This window comes from Larimichthys crocea, chromosome XVIII (genome assembly GCF_000972845.2).
Source record: "Larimichthys crocea isolate SSNF chromosome XVIII, L_crocea_2.0, whole genome shotgun sequence".
NCBI classification, from domain to species: domain Eukaryota; kingdom Metazoa; phylum Chordata; class Actinopteri; family Sciaenidae; genus Larimichthys; species Larimichthys crocea.
Genome location: NC_040028.1, coordinates 21924668 through 21949647, shown reverse-complemented (window position 1 = coordinate 21949647; position 24980 = coordinate 21924668). Strand labels below are relative to the sequence as shown.

Here is a 24980-nt window from a genome sequence, read left to right as displayed (position 1 = left end):
CTTAGTCCTGGCCAGAGACCCCACCGACCGATGGCTCCACCATCAGCCTATGGTCCCACCATCAGCATGGTGAGAAATAGGGGTCAAGTGCTTTGCCAGCCGTGAGGCGGACAAAGGCAGGGACCTGGACATGCTTTTTCTCGGCATCACAGACTGGTCATCAGGGTGTGAACATCACATCACTGGCAGAAAATGAACCGCAGTTGGTGGGTTGGGTGGGGTCCTGGAAGGGATTCCACCTGGTGACTCTATAGTTCTGCTGGGGGACTTCTGTGCTACTCACGGATTGGCCATAACAAACACCACATTGAAGCATAATGATATTCATAAATGTACCTGGTACCAGAGTACCCTAGGGCGCAGGCCAATGATTAATTTTGTGGTCATGTCATCAGATCTGCGCCCATATGTCTTGGACAGTCGGGTGAAGAGAGGAGTTGGATCAGATGGAGGGGGAGAATGCCGGACAGATCTGGTAAACCCAAATATGTAGTGAGGGTGAACTGGGAACGTCTAGCAAAAGCTCCTGTCCAGGAGATCTTCAGCTAACACCTCTGGAAGCACTTTTTGAACTTGGTTGGCCCATGGGTCTCCTGAGGTAGCAGACAGGTATAGGGCAGGTAGAAGGGCTGCAGCTTCAGTAGTCGCTTTCAGTTGGCCTCAAGGAAGTTTTTACAAAAATGGGGGCCAAAGGGTGTGCTATAATTATTTCGGTATTACACAACTTAGCGTCCCTGGAAATGTTTTAGGGTGTTGGAAAGGGGCCTCTGACCGATTGTCAAACCCCAGATTCAGGTGGAGCAATGCGGATTCCGTCCTGGTTGTGGAACAACGGACCAGCTTTATACCCTTGCAGGGGACTTTGACCATCCAGTCTACATCTGCAGTGTGGACTTGGAAAAGGCTTACAACTGTGTCGCCTGGGTGTTCCACTTTTGCATTGGCTTCACTTTACAAACCTGTTCACAAAATAAACAAATCAAAACAGCGAGTGTCAGGTAAATTATTAAAATTAATCTGTGTACAGTGTTTAGTGCATTTCTATAGCAATGATGATTGTAATACAGGGTCAGTTCTGATGACATTGGCACAGGAAAACAGTGAACACCACCTGTGGTTCAGGCCTCTAGAGTTTGATGAAGTTGTTCTGATAGTCGTAGACCTTGGTGCAGATTTTAATGAGATCCACTGAGGGTTATGAAGGCTGATTAAAAACCATCCACAGACTCAAACAGTTCACTTTCTGAATCCTGAAGGTCTGTGTTTTCTGTGATATTTCAACAGATACAAGTGTATGTGGAGGTCAGGTACAGGTGAATGAAAGAAAATCTAATAGTGACTGTATATAGTCTGTTTATATAAGACAACCTTCATGGATAATCAAGTAAACGTAACATATATAATTATTGATGGGTACGTGAACATTGATAAATACGGATATCTTTACTTTGTGATCATGTTCACAGCATATATTCTGATACTCTGCAGTAATTCTACTGTTGTCTATCTGATCTGGATTCACCCAAACCTCCATGAGCCTATGTACATTTTCATTGCAGCTTTGTTAATCAACTCTGTTGTTTACAGCACTGTTTTCTACCCAAAGCTTCTGATTGACTTTCTGTCTGACAAACAGATCATAACATATTCAGCCTGTGTCTTTCAGTGGTTCATATTTTACTTTTTAGCCTGTTCAGAGTTCTTACTGTTGGCAGCTATGGCCTATGACAGGTATGTGTCTATATGTAAACCTCTGCAATATCCAACCATCATGAGAAAAAACACTGTGATTATGTTCTTGGTTTTAGCCTGGCTTGTGCCTTTTTGTAAGATTGCAGGGCCAATTCTTCAGAATGTGAATAAGAAACTCTGTAAATTTACTTTCAAAGGAATCATTTGTAACAGCACAGTTTACAAGCTTCACTGTGTGGAATCAAGAACAGAGAATATATATGGTTTGATAGTTTTTGTAAATCTTGTACTTCTCCCTGTACTCTTCATACTGTTTACATACACCAGAATATTTATAATAACTTATCGAAGTTGTAGAGAAGTCAGGAGAAAAGCTGCACAGACCTGTTTACCTCACCTCATAGTTTTAATCAACTTCTCCTGTTTGAGTGCATATGATGTACTTCTGCTGAGACTGGAAATTGATTTTCCAAAAACTGTACGTTTCATAATGTCCTTACAATTATTAGTGTATCATCCTCTCTTTAATCCGATCATATATGGACTAAAAATGAAAGAAATTTATAAACACCTCAAGAGGCTGTTTTGCAGAATGTGATAACTATAACTGGATATGAAGCTGCAGTCATCGCTTTGTGTCATCATTTATAGGTATGACTTATGTGATTCTTGGAATGTTTTTAATGTGAGGGTTTATTTCTATAACGCGCAAAACATCACCTTCATCACTGTAATGACTCATGACAAAGAAATTGGCTGCAGTTTTCAGAAACCCTGAAGAGGTCAAAACTCCAGCGTCTCTAAATAAAACTAGAAAAACTTGCATATCCTGCGGAAATACAGTGTGGATGCCCTCTGCTGAAATGCCCGATGCATCTATGGAAATTTGTATGAAAAGATAGAATTGTAGGATATTTTGAAATATTGAATGAATTTGTAGAATAGTGTGAGATTACCTGAACAAAGTTAAGTAATCTTTCAATATTTGCAATATTTATAATGTTCATTCTGTTTATACTGCGATATTTGCCATATTTAGAGTTTATTTATACTTTTGACTTGTATATATTTTTATATTGTATGTTTTACATTGCATGTATGTGGCTGTTTGCACCAGGGATCTGAGGGGAACGCTATTTCAATTCTCTGTATGTACTGTACACATAGCAGCATTGACAATAAAGTTGACTTGACTTAACAAGTGAGAATTGTAAAATATTGTGAAATATTGTATGAATTTGTAAAAAATTAAAGAAAAGTGTAAAAATGTGGTAGAACAATAATAATAATAATAATAATAATAATAATAATAAAGATTCTCATTAGTGTGGATGCGTCTACACTAATGAGACCTTTCTGCTTGTGGTCATCATCATGGTGACTTTTCCAACACAACATCTTTAGAATATTACCACTCTGAATTTTACTTCACTTCACGTTTTAATTAACTTCTGACTTCATGTTTAACATATTCAAAAAAAACGCATTGAAAAGAAAAAGAATGTGCCCCAGACTGTGAAGTGTGCTGGCTCCTCACATCAAGGTGGAATGTCCCCTCACTGGTGCATGAGGTGGAACAGTGCCAGCTGGATATATTTGGACTCACCTCTACACATACCATTGGTTCTGAAACCAGACTTCTAGAGAGGGCGTGGACTCTCACCTTTTCTGGAGAGAAAACGGCTAGTATTGGGCTCCTCACAAACCCCTGGCTGAGTGCTGTGTTGGAGTTCTCCCTGGAGAGTGGAAGGTCACCTCTGTGCAACTATGAGTCGCTATGGGGAAGGCTCTGTCTGTTGTATGTGTTTGTCCACCAAGTGGAACCAGATGAAGAATTTCTTGTGCATCCCAGGGGAGGTTGGGGACATGGGAACAAGACTGCCATGTTCAAAAGCACCATTGTAGAGGAAGGTGGTAGGACATGTGGTCAGTAGGTGACCCGTGCTGGCCATGGCAACAACCATTTGGATCTTTGACTTCCTGACAGTTGCAAGGTGGTTAGAGTAGACAGGTACACCTCACACACCTTAATACACCATCAACTGTAACACTGGCGCACACCAGGACTGTGTTTTTAGTCCCCTCCCAGCCAGCATGTCCATGTGGGGCCCATATGGTTTAAATTTGGGTTGCAGATAAGGGTCCCAAGTGGGTTTGTCCGCAGTTTCCATGGTGGCCTCACCTGTGTTGGCCCATATGGGTTTCAAGTTGGTTCTGACTGGGTTTCAGGTGGGGCCCATCTTGGTGAGTTGCACAGGACCCATGTAGGCCCCATATCTTTGCCCACATGGGCATGAAGAGGGATCAGACTGGATCCAAAATTGGGCCCAACTGGGCAATTTATCTGAGACCCATTTAGGCCCCACCTGTGTGACTTTAAGAGGGATCTGGCTGGGCTTTACATGGGTCCCAAATAGGCTACATTATGGGTTTCAAGTGGGTTTGTCCGCAGTTTCCATGGTGGCCTCACCTGTGTTTGGCCATATGGGTTTCAAGTTGGTTCTGACTGGGTTTCAGGTGGGGCCCAACTTGGTGGGTTGCACAGGACCCATGTAGGCCCCATATCTTCGCCCACATAGGCACTAAGAGGGATCAGACTGGATCTTAAATGGGGTCCAACTGGGCAAATTAGGCCCCACCTGTGTGACTTTAAGAGGGATCTGGCTGGGCTTTAGGTGGGACCCAAGTGGGAGACTTTTATGCAAACCATGTAAGCCCCATATGCTCCTGAAGTGAGCTCAGGCTGGGTTTTAGGTGGGGCCTAACTTGGTGAGTTCTATTAGACACATAGGCTTCACCTGTAAGTTCCCATGTGGGCTTGAGGGCTTTTACCAATTAAAGCTCAATTAAAGTGAATTTGTACACGAGGCCAAACTGGGCAATTTATCCAAAGTGGCCCCATCTTTGCTCACATGACCTTTGATTATTAAATGAGGCTAATAATACATATTTCAGGTTGGACAGTCATACAGCATTTAAAGGTGAACTATGCAAGTCTGGTGACTTTTTCGCTGTTTTGCTAACCCTTTTCTCTTCCCCACCTGGCCATGTGCATTTGTTTTCAACAAAGCTGACATAATGTTATTTATCATAAACAATGTTATGATGTGTATATTTGTGTTGTCTTATCTGTCATAAACAAGAGATTACGGGTTACAGACCGTTTGTGTTGTGGTGCCGCCGAGATGAGAACTGGGTCAGAAGCACTGTTCCTGCAGGGTTGATTTTCGGCCAAGATATGCTAGGTGGAAGGGAAGGGAGAGCCTCCATTCTATCCGTAGTTAACCATCACAATTATTCCCAAGCTGTTAAATAAACTGATAATTTACATATAATAAAGGCAAAAGTCTTGCATAGTTCCTCTTTAATTTTTTTTTCTATTGCTTGTCTTAATGTCCAATGTTTTTCCTTGCCTCTGTAAAGCACTATGAATTGCCTTGTGTACAAATTGTGCTATACAAATAAACTTGCCCTATTCTGTTCTAATCCACATTATGGCAAAAACTATAGTATCTGTATGTGTGGTTCCCATGATGGAGTGTGGAGGAGGAGGTGTGATGTGTGAGGGTGTTTTGCTGGTGAAGCCTGCTCTTGAGTGGTTTAGACCATTAAACCATTTTACAACAATTAAAATCAGCCAAACATCATGTGCAGTCAATGCAGCTACCAGCATAATGGTTAGCCCAGCAAGGGGATGATGAATGGGCCATGCATTCTGCTTAAACTGGTCTGTTCACCTTGAGATCGCACTTGTCAAGCAGGTTCCAAGAATCCTGAACAGAGTGATCCAGAGAACCAGAGCTAATTCTGTTACAAAACAATATGGAAGGCATAAAGCCATGATTACGTGGTCTGGGATTGGCCAGAGTGCTTGTCTCTTAACCAAGAGGTTGGTGGTGCAAACCCCTCAACGGACACATAATTATTACTCAAATTTGAGGTTTTGCTTGTGAAACTGGGGTATACATGCGTCAGTTTGTCCCCTGTAATGATGGTTTCTTCATAGCTGATGCGTCAATGAAGAGACGAGTCCAAGATCTGAGGTTGAAGGCACTTTAATTTTCTGTAATACAAGCCTGGACCCATCCTTACATGCAACAGGAATCAACAAAGAATATACTTCCTTGCTACCTACTCATGTGGAAACTCAGTTGTGGTAAAGCTCTCTCTGCAACCTAAGACAGTTCCCTATTAGGTATGCTTGTCCAGACAGAGGACGCCTTGACCACTGCAAATGTCCTACAGGACATAGACTACAGTACATAGTTCACCTAAAGGCTACATCCTATATTACCATGACCTTGACTTCCAGAGCTCATCCTTGTGTCTGAAGAAGTCTCAAAGGGTATCATGCCGGCCCAGAGCTCAAAACTGAGTCCTTGTTTTTACTGAAAAAGAAATGTAAGAAAATAAAAAGCTGATTTGATTCAATTCAGCTGTTCATTTGAAACCCTTTGAAAGAAGCAGCACTAAAGGCACTGTGGCTTAGTTGTTTATAGTGCTGGTCTAGTAAACAGGAGATCCTGGGTTCAAATCCTAGCGGTGTGTGCTTTGGGTTTTTAGACTGTTAAAGTATTTTTCAAAGATTAGAACATCAAACGTCACGTTTAGTCAGTGCAGATACAAGCATAATGGTGAGCCCAGCCATTAGCAAAATCTATATTTTGCTAAAGAACATGAACGTGAAAGTCCATGAACTCTCTTTAAACTGGTCAGGTCAACAATATGAGACCGTCAAAAGCATGCGCCTAAAGCAGCACGCTCAGGGTGTTAACAAAGAGGTTGGTGGTTTATGAACTCTCAGGGACGATGGATGATTTTTCTTATGAAGTCATTTTATGAATTTGCCTGATTTGACAGAAAATTATTGAAAGATGTCACTTCCTCCACGGGAGGAACTTTCAAGTTTATTGTTCTTGCACCAAGTTCAAACCAATCGAATTCGCATTTAACTACTTATCAGAAATTGTGAAAGATCTGAATACAGTTTGACATCCAGAAAAACTCCTTCAACCCACCTTATTAGAAATACCGACAGATATATTTAAGTTTGTTAAAGTATGTTTTAGGCAGTGGGAAACATTTTGTGTGTCTTGAAAAATCTGAAGATCACTCGTCTGATCTGAGGCAGATTCAGGCCGTAAACTAGAGGATTATTGATGGGAGGAATGATCAGAAACTCCAGAGATAAAACAACAACGACAAATGGACTAATTTCATCAGTGTTGTAACGAGTCAGCAAAAGCTCACAAAAAACTGAGATAGAATAGTTTACAAATGTGACCATGTGAGGCAGACAGGTTTGTAACGCCTTTCCTCTGAATTCAGACGAACTTCTTCTGCAAACGAGCAGAATGCGCAGGTAGGTGTACAGGACGAAGAACAGGGGGATGAAGATGGTCGTCATTGTCACAAACTGACCTACGATGTTGTTCAGAGTCGTGTCCACACAGGAGAGCTGAACCACGGGCCAGTTAGAACAGAAAACCCTGTGCAGTTTATTTCCACACAGTTTTAATCGAACAGTGAGACATACACCTAAGCTGATAGCAAATGCAGGATAGAGCACAGCAAACATCAAAAGCTGAATCACCGTCTTTAAAGTCATTTTACTGTGATAATGTAAAGGCTGGCAAATAGCAACCAGTCTGTCATAGGCCATGATGCTGAGAATAATCAGCTCATATGATGCATACGTGTAAATGACATAAATCTGAATGAAACAAAGTGGGCGTGAGATGAAATGAGTGTCAGACAGAATGTCCATCAGAAACCTGGGGAAGAAGCCGGCTGAGCCGTACAGAGAGTTTAAAGACAGAAAGGAGATAAACATGTACATGGGCTGATGCAGAGACTTCTCCAGGCAGACTGCCAGAATAATGACAATGTTAGCAGAGATTATAGTCATGTAGATCAACAGACACAGACTGAAGAACAAATATCTGAGGGAGCCATGATCTGAAAACAGAGTCAACTGAAAATAGTCAGGATTCAGGCTGTCGTTGTTCTTCATGTCTGCAAGAGACGTGAGAGTGATGGAGACAAAGAGGGAGGACAAAACTGATTAAAAGGACAAAATGAGTGGTACTACAGTTTAAACTGGCCTCAACAAAATGTCTGTAGGTTTCACATTCGAAACAATTTGACCCGATAATATTCAACATAACAAACACATTTCAGGAGAAATAAACAAGTCTTTGACACTAAATGCAAAAAGCAAACATTTCTCAATCATCATCAGGTTATCACATGGCACAGACTCAAAATGTCCTTCTTCACAAGTGAAAACAGTCACAATTAAGAACACTGTTCTATAATAGATTAAACATATTAAAGAGTTAATAAACTGCAAATTTCAAACAATTTTGTCTGATAATATTCAACATAAACACATTTCAAGTCATTCAGAAAGATGTGTTCAAATAAAACTTTTGTTCCATTGAAGCTAAAAATAAAGACAAACAACAAAATATATTGTTTAAATAAGTCCTGTGGTCTGCCCAGTTAATAAAGTCATAAAGACATTCAGAAAACAGTCTTTGCATCAGTGTATGTATATCTATATTTTAGTCAAATACACAGCATCCTGCTCTGATCTAGTCCAGACTGAGGCAGCTGCTGAACCTTTATACTGTTGAGCTGTTACCCTGAGAGCAGCCACGTGAACACACAAGGGGAGCCGAGGTGTGCCACAAACTACATTTCCAGTGTTTAAAATTGTCAATGCAAAACATTGCATGTGTATTTACGCTGTCTGTAAAACATTTACACTATTATGAATGTAAGAAATGAAAAGGTGAAGCTAAAAAGAATCCCTCCTAGCTTTATACCATATTTTCCACCTTGCCTTATTTGTCTAAATATAAATGAGTTATTTGAAGCAGCAAGATTCTGATTTACTGACCACAGATGTGACTCTCTGAAAATACTTTATTCGGCTGATTTTGAATCATTATTTAAATACGTACTTGACACATTGTGCTGGTGTTGATGTCGAAAGTGCTGACTAGCTTGTAGCTTCACTTAACTTCAGGGATTCAAAAGTTAAGAAATGGGGAATGGAACTATGTGCAATGGCAAGGTCTTCACAAGGTCCCCATCCACTTATCCATCGCCTTCCACTTATCTGGGGTCTAGTCACTACGGCAGTAGGTTCAGCAGGGCATTCCAGATGTTTCTCTCAAGAGCAACTTATTCCAGCTCCTGCTGGGGAATCCTTCCCAGGCTAGATGGGCTAGTCCATCCAGTGAGTTCTGGGTCTTGCTGCCAGTTGGACATTACCAGAATGCCTCCAAAGCTCCAGAAGTCCTCACCTTATCTCTGAGTCTGAACCTAGCAACCCTACAGAGGAAACTCATTTTAGCTGCTTGTATCCAGATTTTTCAGTCACTACTATATGTGAGGGTTGGATCATAGGGTCCATCTCATATTCCATTTTCCCATGAGGACCCTGAGATACTTGAACTTCTTATTTTGGGGAACCAACTCACTCCCCACTAGGAGAAAGCATTCCACTGTTTTCCAACAGAGAACGTCCTTGAGGCCAATGGAAAGTTATTCTCCATGGCATCCCTGAACTCCTCCCACCACTGGCATTTTGTTTCCCTGGCTGCCAAAGCTAAAGCCCTTCTAGCATCCCGGAAAACCAAGCCTGAAAGGCTTCCTTCTTCAGCTTGACAATCTCCCTTTGCAGCTCTGCCATGGGTCTCGTGTACAGTGCATATAGAGGTATGGATCCACATTTTAATCTGGTTCAGATCTGGTCCTGTTCTATTACCCAGGAATTAGCCAAATCTAAGAAGACCAGGTCGTGCTCAGGAGGTGAAGGGTCAGATGAATAACAAAGCCATGCTGTTTTAGTCAGCAGAAGAGGCCTCACTTAAACTTGCATGTATTCTACTAAATCTCTTGGCAATCAGGACGGTTTATACACCTCATGGCCAGGCACAGGAGAGAAGGGTACTAACGTTACATTAGGTAAGACTCAAAAGTACGAGTACAGTCTGCTCTATATGGAAAGTGTCATGAGATAACTTTTGTTATGAAGTGGTGCTATATAAATACAATTGAACTGAATTGAATTAGGGTTTAATTCAGTCTAGTTCAATTCTATTTTATCCATTGTGGATCCATACACATGTGAGTCCGGGCCTGACAATCAACACATGCATATGCCTGTGTGTATGTGTTTAGTATTAATACAACAGACTGTTTTGATTAAGGATGTTTGAGGATATTTAAAATGTCATGTGTCAGTCATAGAAGAGGAAAAACAGTTTAGTCAGAAATTCTGAAGACATCTAACGGACGGGTGAAGTCAAACATTTCAGAATGAAACTTGTAATGCCAAAACATCATCGGTCATTACTCTGTCTGATGGTGTCGATCTCAGCTTTTACTGTGCATGAGTCAAAGAAACTATTTCTTACATGCACCATCTGAGGAGCCGACTCACTTATCTTCAGTGTTATTACAGAAAAATAAGAAGCTGATCAGTAATCAGGGTTTATATGTCATTTAATCTTGGCTGGGAAGAACAACCTTTTGAGGTGTTTATGAATTTCTTTCATTTTTAGTCCATACATGATCGGATTAAAGAGAGGGTGATACATGACTATCTGTAAAGTCATAATAAAACGAACAGTTTTTGGAAAATCAGCTTCTAGCTGGACTGTAATGACATCAAAAGCACACAAACAGGAGAAGTTGATTAAAACTATGAGGTGAGGTAAACAGGTCTGTGCAGCCTTTTTCCTGACTTCTTTACTGCTGCGATAGGATATTACAAATATCCTGGTGTATGTAAACAGTATGAAAAGCACAGGGACAAGTGCAACACTAAGCAGGATGACCATATCATGTATAATTTGTTCTTTTGAAATCACACATTGAAGTTTATAAACTGCCAGTCGCCTGCTGAGGATAAGAGACCAGTAGGGACCTTTAGCTGCGACTGAGGTTTCTCACCCGCCCTGACGAAAGCGATGTTTGGCTTTGCTGGGGGCTGGTGCTTACTTTGCTGAATTCCGGCACAGATGGTGTCAGCTACTGCCTTCAGCACCTGGTCATGGCGCCATCGGTACCTCCCCTCTCCCAGTGCTTTCGGGCAGCAGCTCAGGATGTGTTCCAACGATCCTTTTGCAGGGCACAATGGACATGATGGTGTTTCTGCCAGACCCCAGCGATGCAGGTTTGATGGACTCGGGAGGACATCATACACTGACTGGATCAGGAACTTGAGTCTTGCTGGCTCTGACCTCCAAAGTTCTGACCAGGTGATCTTCCGAGTCAGTGCATGGTCCCAATTAGTCCACGCCCCTTGTTGGCACATGGCCACAGTCTTGCTGCTCTGCTCCTCCTCCACCTCTGCTCGGACCTCCCCCTGGATTATCTGCCGTCTATCCCTCCCCTGGGCTCTGTCATAGCGTGGTGTTTTATGGCAGCCGAGTCCCGCTCGACCAACCGCTACCGAGCCTACTAGCACACCATGGACTGCCTCCTGCGCTCGCCACTTTCTTCCAGTCCTGACCACTATGCCTGCAGAGGAGACTCTGGTGTCGGATGAGTCTCTGTACAGTAACACCTCCCTGGCTCTTGCTACTTTGAACTCCTCTGTCAGGCCTGAGAATGGGAGCTGTAGTTTGTTGGTGTGCCCATACAGGGCGATGCAGCTCAGGCTCTTTGGCAGGCTTAGCCACCTGCGCAGGAACTGGTTGATGTTTCGCTCCAAGGCCTGCGCCGTTGTTATTGGGACCTGGTACATCATCAGTGGCCACAAAAGCCTTGGCAGGATGCCATGCTGATATATCCAGGCTTTAAACTTCCCTGGGAGGCCTGACCTGTCCACCGCAGCAACCTGTCCATCACTGCTGTGTCTCTGAGTGGCATCGAAGATCTTCCCCAAGCTCTTCACCGGCTTCTCTGTCAGGGATGGGATTTGAAGACCATTCATGTGGAAGCGGAACTTGTCCTCCACTTTCCCCTTCCTCTGCACAAGGGACCTGCACTTGGCTGGCTTGAATGTCATTCTCGCCCATGATGTTAGCCTTTCCAGACCTTAAGTACCCAGCGGCACCCTGGCACTGATGTTGCTGTGACTGTTAGGTCATCCATAAAGGCTCTGATTGGCTGTTGGCGAATGCCAGATCTAGAGAGAGGTCCTCTGCATTCCACTTCTGCCGCCTTGACAAGCATGGTCATCGCTAGAGCAAACAGTGTCACTGATATGGTGCAACCGGTGACGATGCCTTTTTTTAGGCGATGCCATGCCGAAGTTATTGATCTCAATGTGAATCTCATACTGTTATAATAGTCCTGTATGAGATCTGTGATCTTCTGCTGAACATGGTGGGTGGTCAGGGCCTTAGTCACCAGCTTGTGACGGGGAATTGATCCGTAGGCGTTTGCCAGGTCGAGCCAGATGACTGACAAATCTCTTCGATTTTCTCTTGCCTCTCAGATCAGCTGGGTAACCACTCCAGTATGTTCAACACAGCCTGGCAAGCCTGGAACTCCCCCCTTCTGCACGCTAGTGTCAATGTAGGAATTCTTCAGGAGGAAATTGGTCATGCGGTTGGCAAGAATCTTGAAAAAGATCTTGCCCTCTACACTAAGCAGTGAGATGGTTCGGAACTGCGAGATGTCACTTGCGTTTTCCTCCTTCACTGCTTGGCTACCCTGCCTCTTCGCCATACTACCCTGATGATCCTCCACAGCCTCTGCAACAGTCTCGGGCAATGCTTGTATACTTTGTACGGCACCCCACTCGGCCCTGGTGCTGCGCTGGTCTGGCATCCCTGACTGTGTACCTGACCTCTGCCAGCGTTGGCTCTTTGGTGTTAAATTGGCTGGTGGGTAGAGGTGGTATAATTAGCTCTTTGCAAGGGCCAAGGTCTTCCTCCCTATGCCTGTCGCTGTAGGTTTCAGAGAGATGGCCCTAGCAATCTCCTTGTGACCCCAAAAGGGTTAGCTATGAAGGCAGTGCGCTTGCGGGCCCTTTCGCTACCCTTCCTCCTGTGCCATTCAGTGCGACGTAGGGAGATGAGCTTCTTCCTGAGGATGTCTCAGGGCTCAGCCAGGGCGGGCCTCTCTTCCTCGCTCGCCTTCTTGAATTGATGTTTCAGGGTCTTCAGGTCTTTCCTGAGTACAGTGATCTTGTTCTCTCTCCGGTTAGGTCTAGCTATGGTCTTGGCCTTTGGCTGTTTGATGCCAAATCGCTCAGCACCGATACAGATGATAAAGGTACATCATTTGGAGCTGCTGGTCCACTCCCCCCTTCGATGACGCTTCCAGTGCAGCATCGACATCTTCATTGAACTGGTGTATATAGTGTATATACATATAGTTTAGATGTGCATGTTTGCAAATATTCTGAACCTGTGTGTATGGAGGGATACACACTGTGTATATATACATGAATACACTGTGAGTTTTCCTGAGAACTACAACTTGCTTTTAATACCTTATCTGTGCATATATGTAGAAATAATAAAGTTTTAAGTACAAATATCAGAAGAGATTTGGTATTGCCTTTTAAAAATAAAAGTAAAATATTATTAGTGAAGTTTCTGTTCTTAACTTGTTGTCCTTCTTTCTCTTACAGTGTTTATTGTGACCAAAAGTACTCAGAAAGCCACTATGAACCTAATTCTGATGTTTGTGAGTGGAAGTCCAACAATGATATTTAAGGAGGTTCAAGGGTATCAAAAATGTCACATGTCATCTATAGACGAGGACAACACTTCAGTTAATTCGGAGATGTCCGGGTGAAGTCAAACATTTCAGAATGAAACTTGTGATGCCAAAACATCATCGGTCATTACTCTGATGGTGCCGATCTCAGCTTTTACTGTGCATCAGTCAAAGAAACTATTTCTTACATGCACCATCTGAGGAGCCGACTCACTTATCTTCAGTGTTATTACAGAAAAATAAGAAGCTGATCAGTAATCAGGGTTTATATGTCATTTAATCCTGGCTGGGAAGAACAACCTTTTGAGGTGTTTATGAATTTCTTTCATTTTTAGTCCATACATGATCGGATTAAAGAGAGGGTGATACATGACTATCTGTAAAGCCATTATAAAACGAACAGTTTTTGGAAAATCAGCTTCTAGCTGGACTGTAATGACATCAAAAGCACACAAACAGGAGAAGTTGATTAAAACTATGAGGTGAGGTAAACAGGTCTGTGCAGCCTTTTTCCTGACTTCTTTACTGCTGCGATAGGATATTACAAATATCCTGGTGTATGTAAACAGTATGAAAAGCACAGGGACAAGTGCAACATTAAGCAGGATGACCATATCTCGTACAAAACGTGCTTGTGATATTACACACTGAAGTTTGTAAATTGTGTTATTACAAAAAACTCCATTTAAAATAAATCGACAGAGTTTTTCTTTGGCGCTCATTGCAGTTGGCAGTACGAGCTGACAGGCAGGCAGAAGCCAAGCTGAAACCAAGAAAATACTCACGGTGGTTTTGCCCATGATGGTTGGATATTGCAGAGGTTTACATATGGACACATACCTGTCATAGGCCATAGCTGCCAACAATAAGAACTCTGAACCACCTAAAGAGTAAAACATATGAAACTGAACAAGGCAGGCCTGATAAGTTATAATCTGTTTGTCAGATAAAAAGTCAATCAGAAGCTTTGGGTAGATGGTCGTGCTGAAAAGAACAGAGTTGATTAACAAAGCTGCAATGAAAATGTACATAGGCTCATGGAGGTTTGGGTGAACCCAGATGAGATACACAATAACAGAATTACTGCAGATTATCAGAATATATATTGTGAACATGATCACAAAATAAACATATCTGTATCTGTCAACATCTACATGTCCACCAAAAGTTAAATATGTCACATTCAATGTATCATCCATTAAAGTTGCCAAAAACCTGTGAATTAAAGAGGCAGAGAAAAGATCTGTGAGTGGACAAACATGCAGCCTGCACAGAGGCTTTACAGTCTCTGAGAGTTCATGAAATGGTTTTTTATAACATTTCTTTACTCTCCTTGGATCTCATTAAAGAACTCCTAACATGTAAACAATATAATCAAACTCTGGAGGCCTGAACTTGTAAGAAGTGTTGCTTAATGTTTGGAAAACTTTCAATGCTTAGGACACCTGAAGGCCGGCAATGAAAGATGTTATTCTATAGTTATATAATTCTTATAATGGATGACAAACACATTATTGAATGCTCAGGAGCTTCTTGTGTGTTGAAATAATGTGGAACCAGTGATAATATTAGCATGCTTGGCTAAACAGCTAAGTAGGCCTGAACTGAGCCTGAAGTTGTGTCTATTCAGTATTCAGATCCTTCTGTGTAGTACTTTCTGGCATAGTGCTGTTGTTTCAGGATAAGACCAGAGAGTACTGAGATGGAGACAACATTTTGAGGGGTTGAGACAGAGTCAAGAGCAAAACCCAGCAGTACATACATAGGTAGCTAATATTCTCAAAATCTCTTTGGGTGAAGGGTGAAGAGGTTTCTAAAGAGTTTTATGGTACAGAGGCAGTGGCCTCTTTCAGCAGGATAATGGGTCGTGTCACAAAGCAAAAACATGGTTCAGGAATGGTTTGAGGAACGCACCAGTTCCTGCCTCCAAATCCCCCAGATCTCCATCAAACCGAGAATCTGTGGGATGTGCTGGACAAACAAGTCCGACCTATAGAGACCTCTAGCTCCCAACGTCCAGGATTTCAAGGATCTACTGCTAATGTCTTTGTGCCAGATATGACAGCATGCCTTCAGAGGTGTAGAGGAGTCCAGGCCTACACAATATTAGGCAGGTGCTCATAATGTTATAACTGATAGCTGTAAATCTCTCAGTATTTGTAGAGACACCCAGAATTTCTTCAAGCATCTGAGGTGAAACAATGCCTGGCTCGCCTTTCTCACCACAGAATCAGTAAGCAATGCCCAAGTCAGGGCCTTGGTAGGTACTTGAAGGCACTACTGAAGCTGTCCACCCTTTCCACTGAGGATGTGTTGATATTATGGAGAGCAGTTCTGAAACCAACGGATCAGGCCCTCTACTTACCTCTGATAACCCTGTTTCACTGTTTCCAGTGATTAGGTCCATCACAGTTGTGTCATTAGCTTGGCAAGAGTGTTGGAGTTGAAACATGGTTACACTAGTCGTTAGTTGTGTATGTACAGGGGGTCCATCAGGGGATTTAAGGCTTCAAGAGACCCCTGGGCCAACAAGTCTGAAATTCCTACTTTTTCAGCTCCACGGCTTGACCAGGAGGTTCTTGCCTAACAAGCACAGATGACCTTGTGATCTCTGACCACCTGCCCCAACAATGGAGGCTTTAAACATGGCCCACTTCAGAACTTGTGATGCTCATCCATGTGAGCATTGAGACCCAGATACTCTGAACTGCTGTTTGATGGATAAGCACACACAACAGTCAGAGGTGTTGTACCAATTCATAGTTGTGTAGAGGCAACCATCCATTCTCTGGGGAACTCCAACACAGCAGTGCTTAGCCTGGGACTTGTGAGTATCCAGCCCATTAGTGAAGTGACATTTCACATCCAAGGACCATTGTGATACCGGTAGTCAGCACAGCCAGCACAGCCCTGCCTTTGCCTGTTGTCTGGCTTGAAAGCCAACAGTTGTGGCTCTCTGAGTACTAGAATTATTCAGATGATTAATATGGGTATTTCTGGTATCAGTTTTGATCAAATATGGACGTAGTCTCTGTGACGTCCCCCCACAGACTGTCTAATTTCTGCCTGTCTTTGTTTCTGCTGTGAAGTTGGACATTTTAACGTGGGGGCTTATGGGACTGACTCGCTTCTGGAGGATGTTTGAGGAACTGCAATTTTTGGTACTTCCTGTGCTGGCTTCACTTCACAGACACAGAGGTTGATGCTTGATGCAAACATACATTCAACTATTAGCAATCACGCACACTAATCACCCCCTATTATAATTTTTACTGTGATTTCTGATCTTATGACTGAGAATTGGCTTTTATGTGCTGAGAGAAACTGAATGTAAAAATATACATTCATAAATGTACATTTATATTCAAACAGAACAAAATACAATGACTATAGAATTATTATGGTTCAATCAGACACTTTAATGATGAGAGAAATAAGATCCATCCTATGAATCAGGTTGTATCCAGGGCAATTTTTTCACAGCAACAAAAAATGTTTATGTTTATTTTCTGCAACAAATTTTGAATCTGCGTTGCCTCACAGATTACCAAATCACAGTCTGGAGCACACACACTTTTTTTCAAGGCATTTTATTTAAATGGTTGACTTCATGACCATTACACACATTAATAATACACTCAAAGGAAAATCTGCCAATATGAAAGACAGGATTCTATTGCTCTGAAGTTTAAAGCAAATTTAAAATTCAGATTAAGCCAGACACGATGTCATGAGTCATTACAGTGATGCAGCTGATGCCTTGTACAGTGTTACAGAAAAAAATCAAAACAAAACATTAAAAACCTTCCATGAATCACAGAAGTCAAGAAAAGAAGACAAGAAACGTCACACTTCTTATAGTTATCACATTTTGCAGAACAGCCTCTTGAGGTGTTTATAAATTTCTTTCATTTTTAGTCCATATATGATCGGATTAAAGAGAGGATGATACATAATCATTTGCAAGGACATTATGAAACGTACAGTTTGTGAAAAATCAGTTTCCAGTCTCAGCAGAAGTACATCATATGCAGTCAAACAGGAGAAGTTGATTAAAACTATGAGGTGAGGTAAACAGGTCTGTGCAGCTTTTCTCCTGACTTCTCTACAACTTCGATAAGTTATTATAAATATTCTGGTGTATGTAAACAGTATGAAGAGTACAGGGATAATTAGAAGATTTACAAAAACTATCAAACCATATATTTTCTCTATTCTTGGTTCCACACAGTGAAGCTTGTGAACTGTGCTGTTACAAATGATTCCTTTGAAAATAAATTTACAGAGTTTCTTATTCACATTCTGAACAATTGGCCCTGCAATCTTACAAAAAGGCACAAGCCAGGCTAAAACCAAGAACATAATCACAGTCTTTTTTCTCATGATGGTTGGATATTGCAGAGGTTTACATATAGACACATACCTGTCATAGGACATAGCTGCCAACAGTAAGAATTCAGAACCAGCTAAAGAGTAAAATATGAACCACTGAAAGAGACAGGCTGAATATGTTATGATCTGTTTGTCAGATAAAAAGTCAATTAGAAGCTTTGGGTAGAAAACAGTGCTGTAAACAACAGAGTTGATTAACAAAGCTGCAATGAAAACGTACATAGGCTCATGGAGGTTTGGGTGAATCCAGATCAGATAGACAACAGTAGAATTACTGCAGAGTATCAGAATATATGCTGTGAACATGATCACAAAATAAAGATATCTGTATTTATCAATGTTCACGTACCCATCAATAATTATATATGTTACGTTTACTTGAGTATCCATGAAGGTTGTCTTATATAAACAGACTATATACAGTCACTGTTAGATTTTTTCTTTCATTCACCTGTACCTGACCTCCACATACACTTGTATCTGTTGAAATATCACACAGACCTTCAGGATTCAGAAAGTGAACTGTTTGAGTCTGTGGATGGTTTTTAATCAGCCTTCATAACCCTCAATGGATCTCATTAAAATCTGCACCAAGGTCTATGACTATCAGAACAACTTCATCAAACTCTAGAGGCCTGAACCACAGGTGGTGTTCACTGTTTTCCTGTGCCAATGTCATCAGAATTGACACTGTATTACAATCATCACCAAGAAACACTCTTTGTAGGGCCTTGCATTAAAATTTGGTAATGTTTCCATACTAAGCAGTGATGTTTCCTCTCAGGACCCTTTCAGTGGTGGTGGTAGTAAAAATTCCTCAGTATTTGTGAGGACACCAAAAATTTCCTCAAGTGTCTGTGGTGAAACAAAGTCTGCCTTGCCTTTGGGATCTTTGGAAGGTATTACTTAGAGTCTTGATGATGTGGAAAACAAGGTGAAGCTGTCCACCCTGTCTACTGATAACGTGTTAATACTAAGGGGGTATAGCACTGACAGCCTTGACACCAGCAGTTCAGGCCCTCTACTTCCTTCTGCTTGACCTGTTTCATTGTTTCCAGTGATGAGGCCCATCACAATTGTGTTATCAATTTGGAAAGAGTGTTGGAGTTGAAAAGTGGGTACACTAGTCACTAGTTGTGTGTGTACAGGGAGTACAGCAGGGGACTAAAAACACAATCCTGGTGTGTGCCAATGTTACAGTTGATGGTGTATTAAGGTGTGTGAGGTGTACCTGTCTACTCTAACCACCTTGTGACTGTCAGGAAGTCAAAGATCCAAATGGTTGTTGCCATGACCAGCACGGGTCACCTACTGACCACATGTCCTACCACCTTCCTCTACAATGGTGCTTTTGAACATGGCAGTCTCGGTTCCCATGTCCCCAACCTCCCCTGGGATGCACAAGAAATTCTTCATCTGGTTCCACTTGGTGGACAAACACATACAACAGACAGAGCCTTCCCCATAGCGACTCATAGTTGCACAGAGGCGACCTTCCACTCTCCAGGGAGAACTCCAACACAGCACTCAGCCAGGGGTTTGTGAGGAGCCCAATACTAGCCGTTTTCTCTCCAGAAAAGGTGAGAGTCCACGCCCTCTCTAGAAGTCTGGTTTCAGAACCAATGGTATGTGTAGAGGTGAGTCCAACTATATCCAGCTGGCACTGTTCCACCTCATGCACCAGCTTCAGTTCCTTCCCCACCAGTGAGGGGACATTCCACCTTGATGTGAGGAGCCAGCACACTTCACAGTCTGGGGCACATTCTTTTTCTTTTCAATGCGTTTTTATTTGAATATGTTAAACATGAAGTCAGAAGTTAATTAAAACGTGAAGTAAAGTAAAATTCAGAGTGGTAATATTCTAAAGATGTTTTGTTGTGTTGGAAAAGTCACCATGATGATGACCACAAGCAGAAAGGTCTCATTAGTGTAGACGCATCCACACTAATGGAGACCTTTCTGCTTGTGAGACTTTTATTATCATTATTATTGTTCTACCACGTTTTTACACTTTGCTTTATTATCCTAGAAATTCATACAATATTTCACAATATTGTCCTAGTTCTAGGTGTGGTCCCTGTTTTCCTATACTGGCTGTTACGTTACATTACACTAAAGACGGGAGAGGTCTTTGGCACTCACTGGTGCCAGGCTGTCCAAGGCCTTTTATGTAATTAATAAAATTTTGAATTGAATCACTGGACGCCAATGAAGGGAGGTGGGCTGGATGATTTGTTATCAGCCTTGCTGCTGTTTAGAGCGGACTGAGTGATGCAAGAGAAGAAGCAGTTTCAGTAATCTAAAAGTTTTTGGGTGATAATAAGTTTGATTTTTGTGATATTTGTCTACTGGAAGAAACAGGAGTGAATGAGTGATGAATGATGTGCTGATCAAAAAGAATACTTCGACTTCTTGGAGGCAGTATTTGTGTTACCAGCGAGTGGAGCCAATATAGTGACTGACCCCTCACACATCAGCACCGTCACTGAACAGAGGGACTTAACTGGCTCTCTCTGCCCAGGCTGAGGCTGTTTACTGTGGAAATATTAATGTTATGTAAATGAAGAACAGCATACAGTACATTTATTTCTTGTGAAGGGTCTGTGTTACATACAACTTAGCATATACAGTGGAATAAATGACTGGTTCACATGACTATTTAAAATGTGTTTTAGTCTGTTGAGTTGTACCATGCATAGGAAATAACACTCAACTAGAAACATTTCTGCCTGACTCTGGCCCTGTCGCCCCCATACATTATTACTGACACTGCTCAGCAAATTCAGTATTAATACAACAAACAATGTCATCAATGCCTTTTTAATGGGCTCTTATTTTGAAGGGACTTTTATTTTGAAAGACTTTTGTCTTGTGTTTGTGTTTGTGTGTGTGTCTGTGTGTGTGTGTGTGTCTGTCTGTCTGTCTCTCTATGTGTCTATGTGTGTGTGTGTGTGTCTGTCTGTCTGTCTCTCTATGTGTCTATGTGTGTGTCTGTCTGTCTCTCTCTCTATGTGTCTGTCTGTGTGTGTCTGAGAGAGAGAAGGATAAAATGGCCGTCATTAAAAATGTAGTCTTGATAGTCATTGATATCATACAGAGACTTTAATAAAGTTAGTCAAAGTCATAGCAGTGGATTCCCGGCCGAGCCGCACGTTTTGAAACTTTTTTGTGCTTCAGTAAGTTCTGTGTCCTCTTTCAAATCTGAAGATCACTCGTCTGATCTGAGGCAGATTCAGGCCATAAACTAGAGGATTATTGATGGGAGGAATGATCAGAAACTCCAGAGATAAAACAACAACGACAAATGGACTAATTTCATCAGTGTTGTAACGACTCAACATCAGCTCACAGAAGAGAGAGAATGAATAGGTCACAAATGTGACCATGTGAGGCAGACAGGTTTGTAACGCCTTTCCTCTGAATTCAGACGAACTTCTTCTGCAAACGAGCAGAATGCGAAGGTAGGTGTACAGGACGAAGAACAGGGGGATGAAGACTGTTATCACAGTAAGAACCCGACCTACGATGTTGTTCAGAGTCGTGTCCACACAGGAGAGCTGAACCACGGGCCAGTTGGTGCAAAAAAGCCTGTGCAGTTTATTTCCACACAGTGTTAATCGAACAGTGAGATAGAGACAGGAGCCGACAGCAAATACAGGATAGAGCACAGCAAACATCAAAAGATTTCTGACCAACCGAAGCGTCATTTTACTGTGATAATGTAAAGGCTGGCAAATAGCAACCAGTCTGTCATAGCCCATGATGCCTAGAATAGTCAGCTCATATGATGCATACGTGTAAATGACATAAATCTGAGCAAAACATGATGGGCGTGAGATGAAATGAGTGTCAGACAGAATGTCCATCAGAAACCTGGGGAAGAAGCCGGCTGAGCCGTACAGAGAGTTTAAAGACAGAAAGGAGATAAACATGTACATGGGCTGATGCAGAGACTTCTCCAGGCAGACTGCCAGAATAATGACAATGTTAGCAGAGATTATAGTCATGTAGATCAACAGACACAGACTGAAGAACAAATATCTGAGGGAGCCATGATCTGAAAACAGAGTCAACTGAAAATAGTCAGGATTCAGGCTGTCGTTGTTCTTCATGTCTGCAAGAGAAGTGAGAGTGATGGAGACAAACATAAACTTGCATGTATGTACGTTGCATAAGTTGCATATTTCAAACAATCTCATCTGATAATATTCAACTTAACTAGAACATTTCCTGAAATTCCAAAACGACATACTAAATGCACAAGCAAGGAGAAAGTAAAAGTAAAGTGAGTAAAACATTCAGAGATTCAAAGGAAACTGTCACAGTTCACAGTTCATGGAAGTTGTACATTTCTGTTCTGTAATAGCTGTAATTATAAAGTCATGTATCAGCCAATAACATTTATGGTGTATGCTGTTTCTCTGTTATCCATCCAGCTAATAAAGTCATCAAGATATTCAGAAAACAGTATTTGCATCAGTATATGTACATTTCCAGAGGCAGCTGCTGAACCTTTATCCTGTGGGGTTGTTACCCTCAGGGCAGCCAACACAGAGGGTCCAAAGGGAGACGAGGTGTGCCACAAACAATATGTGTCTGAGTGTTGTGTTGTCTTTGTACTAGAGTCCAGATTTCTAAAAGTATTTTCCAGTATTTGATGTTGCACATTTCTTCCTTGGCTAAACACAGCCTGAATCAAGCCCTGCTTTCTCTTTCTGAGTTGTTGAACGGTTTGCCAGAACTTCCTTGAGGCCAACTGAAGGTTCTTGTTCATGGCCTCCCACACCTGGGTTTTCCTTCAGTCTTTCTGGCTTCCATACCTGTCATAGGCCAAACAAGCCAGAAAGGCCTCCTTAGTTAGCTTAATGGCTTAATTTGCTGCCACGACAGGCACCAATGACCTTCTGTCCACACTTCCTACCAGGTGCATCATCAATCTATCAATCTAAGATTCCACATCCAAAACATCCCCATGGATGCACAAGAAACTCTTCCGGAGGTGTGAGTTGAAGACCTCACGGTCAGAGGGCTCTGTCAGATGTTCCCAGTCCACTCTCACTACACTTTTGGAATTGCTAAGTCTGTCCGGCATGTTCTGATCCAACTCAACCCAAGTAGTGATTAGTTGACAGCTCTGCTACTCTCTTCAACCACCAAGACATGAGACCAACAATCTGATGACCTAACATGAGCCTTCCCTATAGCGACCAGCAGTCACAAAGAGGTAACCTTATATTCTCTGGGGTGAACTCTACCACAGCAGTGCTCAGGTGGAGGTTTGTGAGTATCCCCAAACCCACCTAGCACCTCTAACCCTGGGCAACTCCCGAAATGGAGAGCATCAGGCCCCTCTCCAGGAGTCTGGTTCCAGAACCAGTGGTATCTACCGCACCAGCTCTGGTTCCTTTCCTAACAATAAGGTGGTGTTCCACATCCCTAGGGCCAGTCTGATGCCAGGGGTCAGCATGCATAGATATGGCACAGGCATGCAAAGGTCATCATAGGTCTCTGCCTTTGCCTAACAGACCTCATGTCTATTTGTTCCGGTGATGGGCCCTATGTACGTTTTTCAGACTTTGCCTGGTCGAGCCTGATGGGTTAATTTAATTTTGACTCGTCTGTCACTCATTTTATTCTTCCAGGGTTTTTTTTTTGCCTGTTGGGGTCCTTCTTGGTGCAACTTTCAGGATGTGATGTGCCATTCATTAATTTGTACAGACATTCATGGTCCCCAGAGAAAATATATTACTGACTTTGAATAGTCTGACTTTCTCTTTTATTGCCAACAGCAGGTTGATGTGATATTTCTATTATGCTTTTGTCACAGTCAGTCCCTGCATCCACAGGTAATCCACTGGGCTCACACCTCACGAGTCGCCTGCCATCCGGGGACAGCTCGGACCATCTTCATTATTAAGCAGCGCTTCTGGTGGTCAGCGGTGAAGAAGGAGGTGGGGGAATATGTGCGAGGGATAAGGTCTCCAAGCAACCTCCAGCGGGTCTTCTGCAACCCCTCCCGGTGCCCCATTGTCCCTGGTCCGACATCTCTTTGGACTTTGTTTCAGGTTTACCCCTATTGGATGGGAACTCTACCATCCTCACTATTGTGGACAGATTCTCCAAGATGGTACTTTGTGCCTCTATCCAAGCTGCCCTCTGCCAAGGAAACGGCGAGATTCTGTTGTATCATGTCTGTTGTCTTTATGGTTTCCCCAGGGACGTGGTGTCGGATCGCAGTCCACAATTCATGTCTCGGTTCTGGAGGGCTTTCTGCACCCTGATAAGAGCCACTGCCAGCCTGTCCTCTGGGTTCCACCCTCAGTCTAATGGACAGACTGAGAGACTCAATCAGGAGTTGGAAATGGGTCTTCATTGCCTCGCATCTCAGAACCAGAGATCATGGAGCAAGCACATCATTTGAGTGGAGTATGTGCATAACACACTTCCCAGTTTCTCTTCTGGTCTCTCTCCCTTCCAGTGTGCATACGGATACCAGCCTCCATTGTTCCCAGAGTCTGAGGTGGGGGTACTACCTGCCCAGGTACTTATTCGCCACTGCAGGAAGTTCTGGGCTGGGGCCCGCCACATACTGCTCTGTAGCGCTGCTCGGAGCAAGAAAACTGCAGATTGGCGCCAGAAGCCAGCTCCTTCATATCAACCAGGAGATCAGGTTTGGCTGTCGACTCAGGACCTACCACTGAGGGTGGAGAGCCGTAAACTAGCTCCTCGGTTTGTTGGACCTTTTCCCGTCTCCAAAATCATCAACCCCGCTACAGTTCGCCTTTGGCTCCCCAGGTCCATGTGGTTAAAGAAAGTCCTCTGGTCCCAGCTTCCAGACCCCCCTCCATCGACGGGGGTCTTGTGTACATGGTTAAGCGGCTGCTAGCGGTTCGGAGGAGGGGCCGGGGATATCAGTATTTGGTGGAATGGGAGGGTTGCGGTCCCGAGAAGTGGTCATGGGTGCCGGCCAGCAATATCGTCGATCCAACCCTCATCAAAGGTTTCCATCTGCACCATCCGGATCTTCCTGGGACGTCCGGTGCCATCCCTTGAGGGGGGGTACTGTCACAGTCAGTCCCCGCTCCGCCTACTCTAGCCTCCTTGTTTCCCGCCTAGTGTTTGTCACGCCCCTCATCACCGTGTACCTGTGTATTTATTTCCTCCCATCAATAATCCTCTAGTTTACGGCCTGAATCTGCCTCAGA

At 42.8% G+C, this 24980-nt stretch overlaps 5 protein-coding genes and 1 pseudogene across 5 annotated transcripts; 1 reads left to right on the top strand and 5 right to left on the bottom strand.

Moving 5' to 3' along the window:
- The first annotated feature begins 1372 nt into the window (after positions 1-1372).
- Positions 1373-2290, top strand: LOC104940056 (olfactory receptor 10AG1-like). Its single transcript, XM_010756617.3, has one exon. The coding sequence runs from the start codon at positions 1373-1375 to the stop codon at positions 2288-2290; it is 918 nt and encodes a 305-aa protein (XP_010754919.3).
- Positions 2291-6757: 4467 nt separating this feature from the next.
- Positions 6758-7705, bottom strand: LOC109140311 (olfactory receptor 51L1-like). The gene has a single exon (XM_019266849.2). The coding sequence runs from the start codon at positions 7703-7705 to the stop codon at positions 6758-6760; it is 948 nt and encodes a 315-aa protein (XP_019122394.2).
- A 2868-nt stretch (positions 7706-10573) lies between these two features.
- Positions 10574-13032, bottom strand: LOC113748214 (uncharacterized; annotated as a pseudogene).
- A 609-nt stretch (positions 13033-13641) lies between these two features.
- On the bottom strand, positions 13642-14663 carry LOC104939803 (olfactory receptor 6N2). The gene has a single exon (XM_010756353.3). It carries the CDS (start codon positions 14580-14582, stop codon positions 13656-13658), a length of 927 nt encoding a protein of 308 aa, XP_010754655.3. The 5' UTR covers positions 14583-14663; the 3' UTR covers positions 13642-13655.
- Positions 14664-17247: 2584 nt separating this feature from the next.
- On the bottom strand, positions 17248-18165 carry LOC113748213 (olfactory receptor 11A1). The gene has a single exon (XM_027291184.1). It carries the CDS (start codon positions 18163-18165, stop codon positions 17248-17250), a length of 918 nt encoding a protein of 305 aa, XP_027146985.1.
- A 2783-nt stretch (positions 18166-20948) lies between these two features.
- Positions 20949-21887, bottom strand: LOC113748212 (olfactory receptor 51L1-like). The gene has a single exon (XM_027291183.1). The coding sequence runs from the start codon at positions 21885-21887 to the stop codon at positions 20949-20951; it is 939 nt and encodes a 312-aa protein (XP_027146984.1).
- Positions 21888-24980: the final 3093 nt, after the last annotated feature.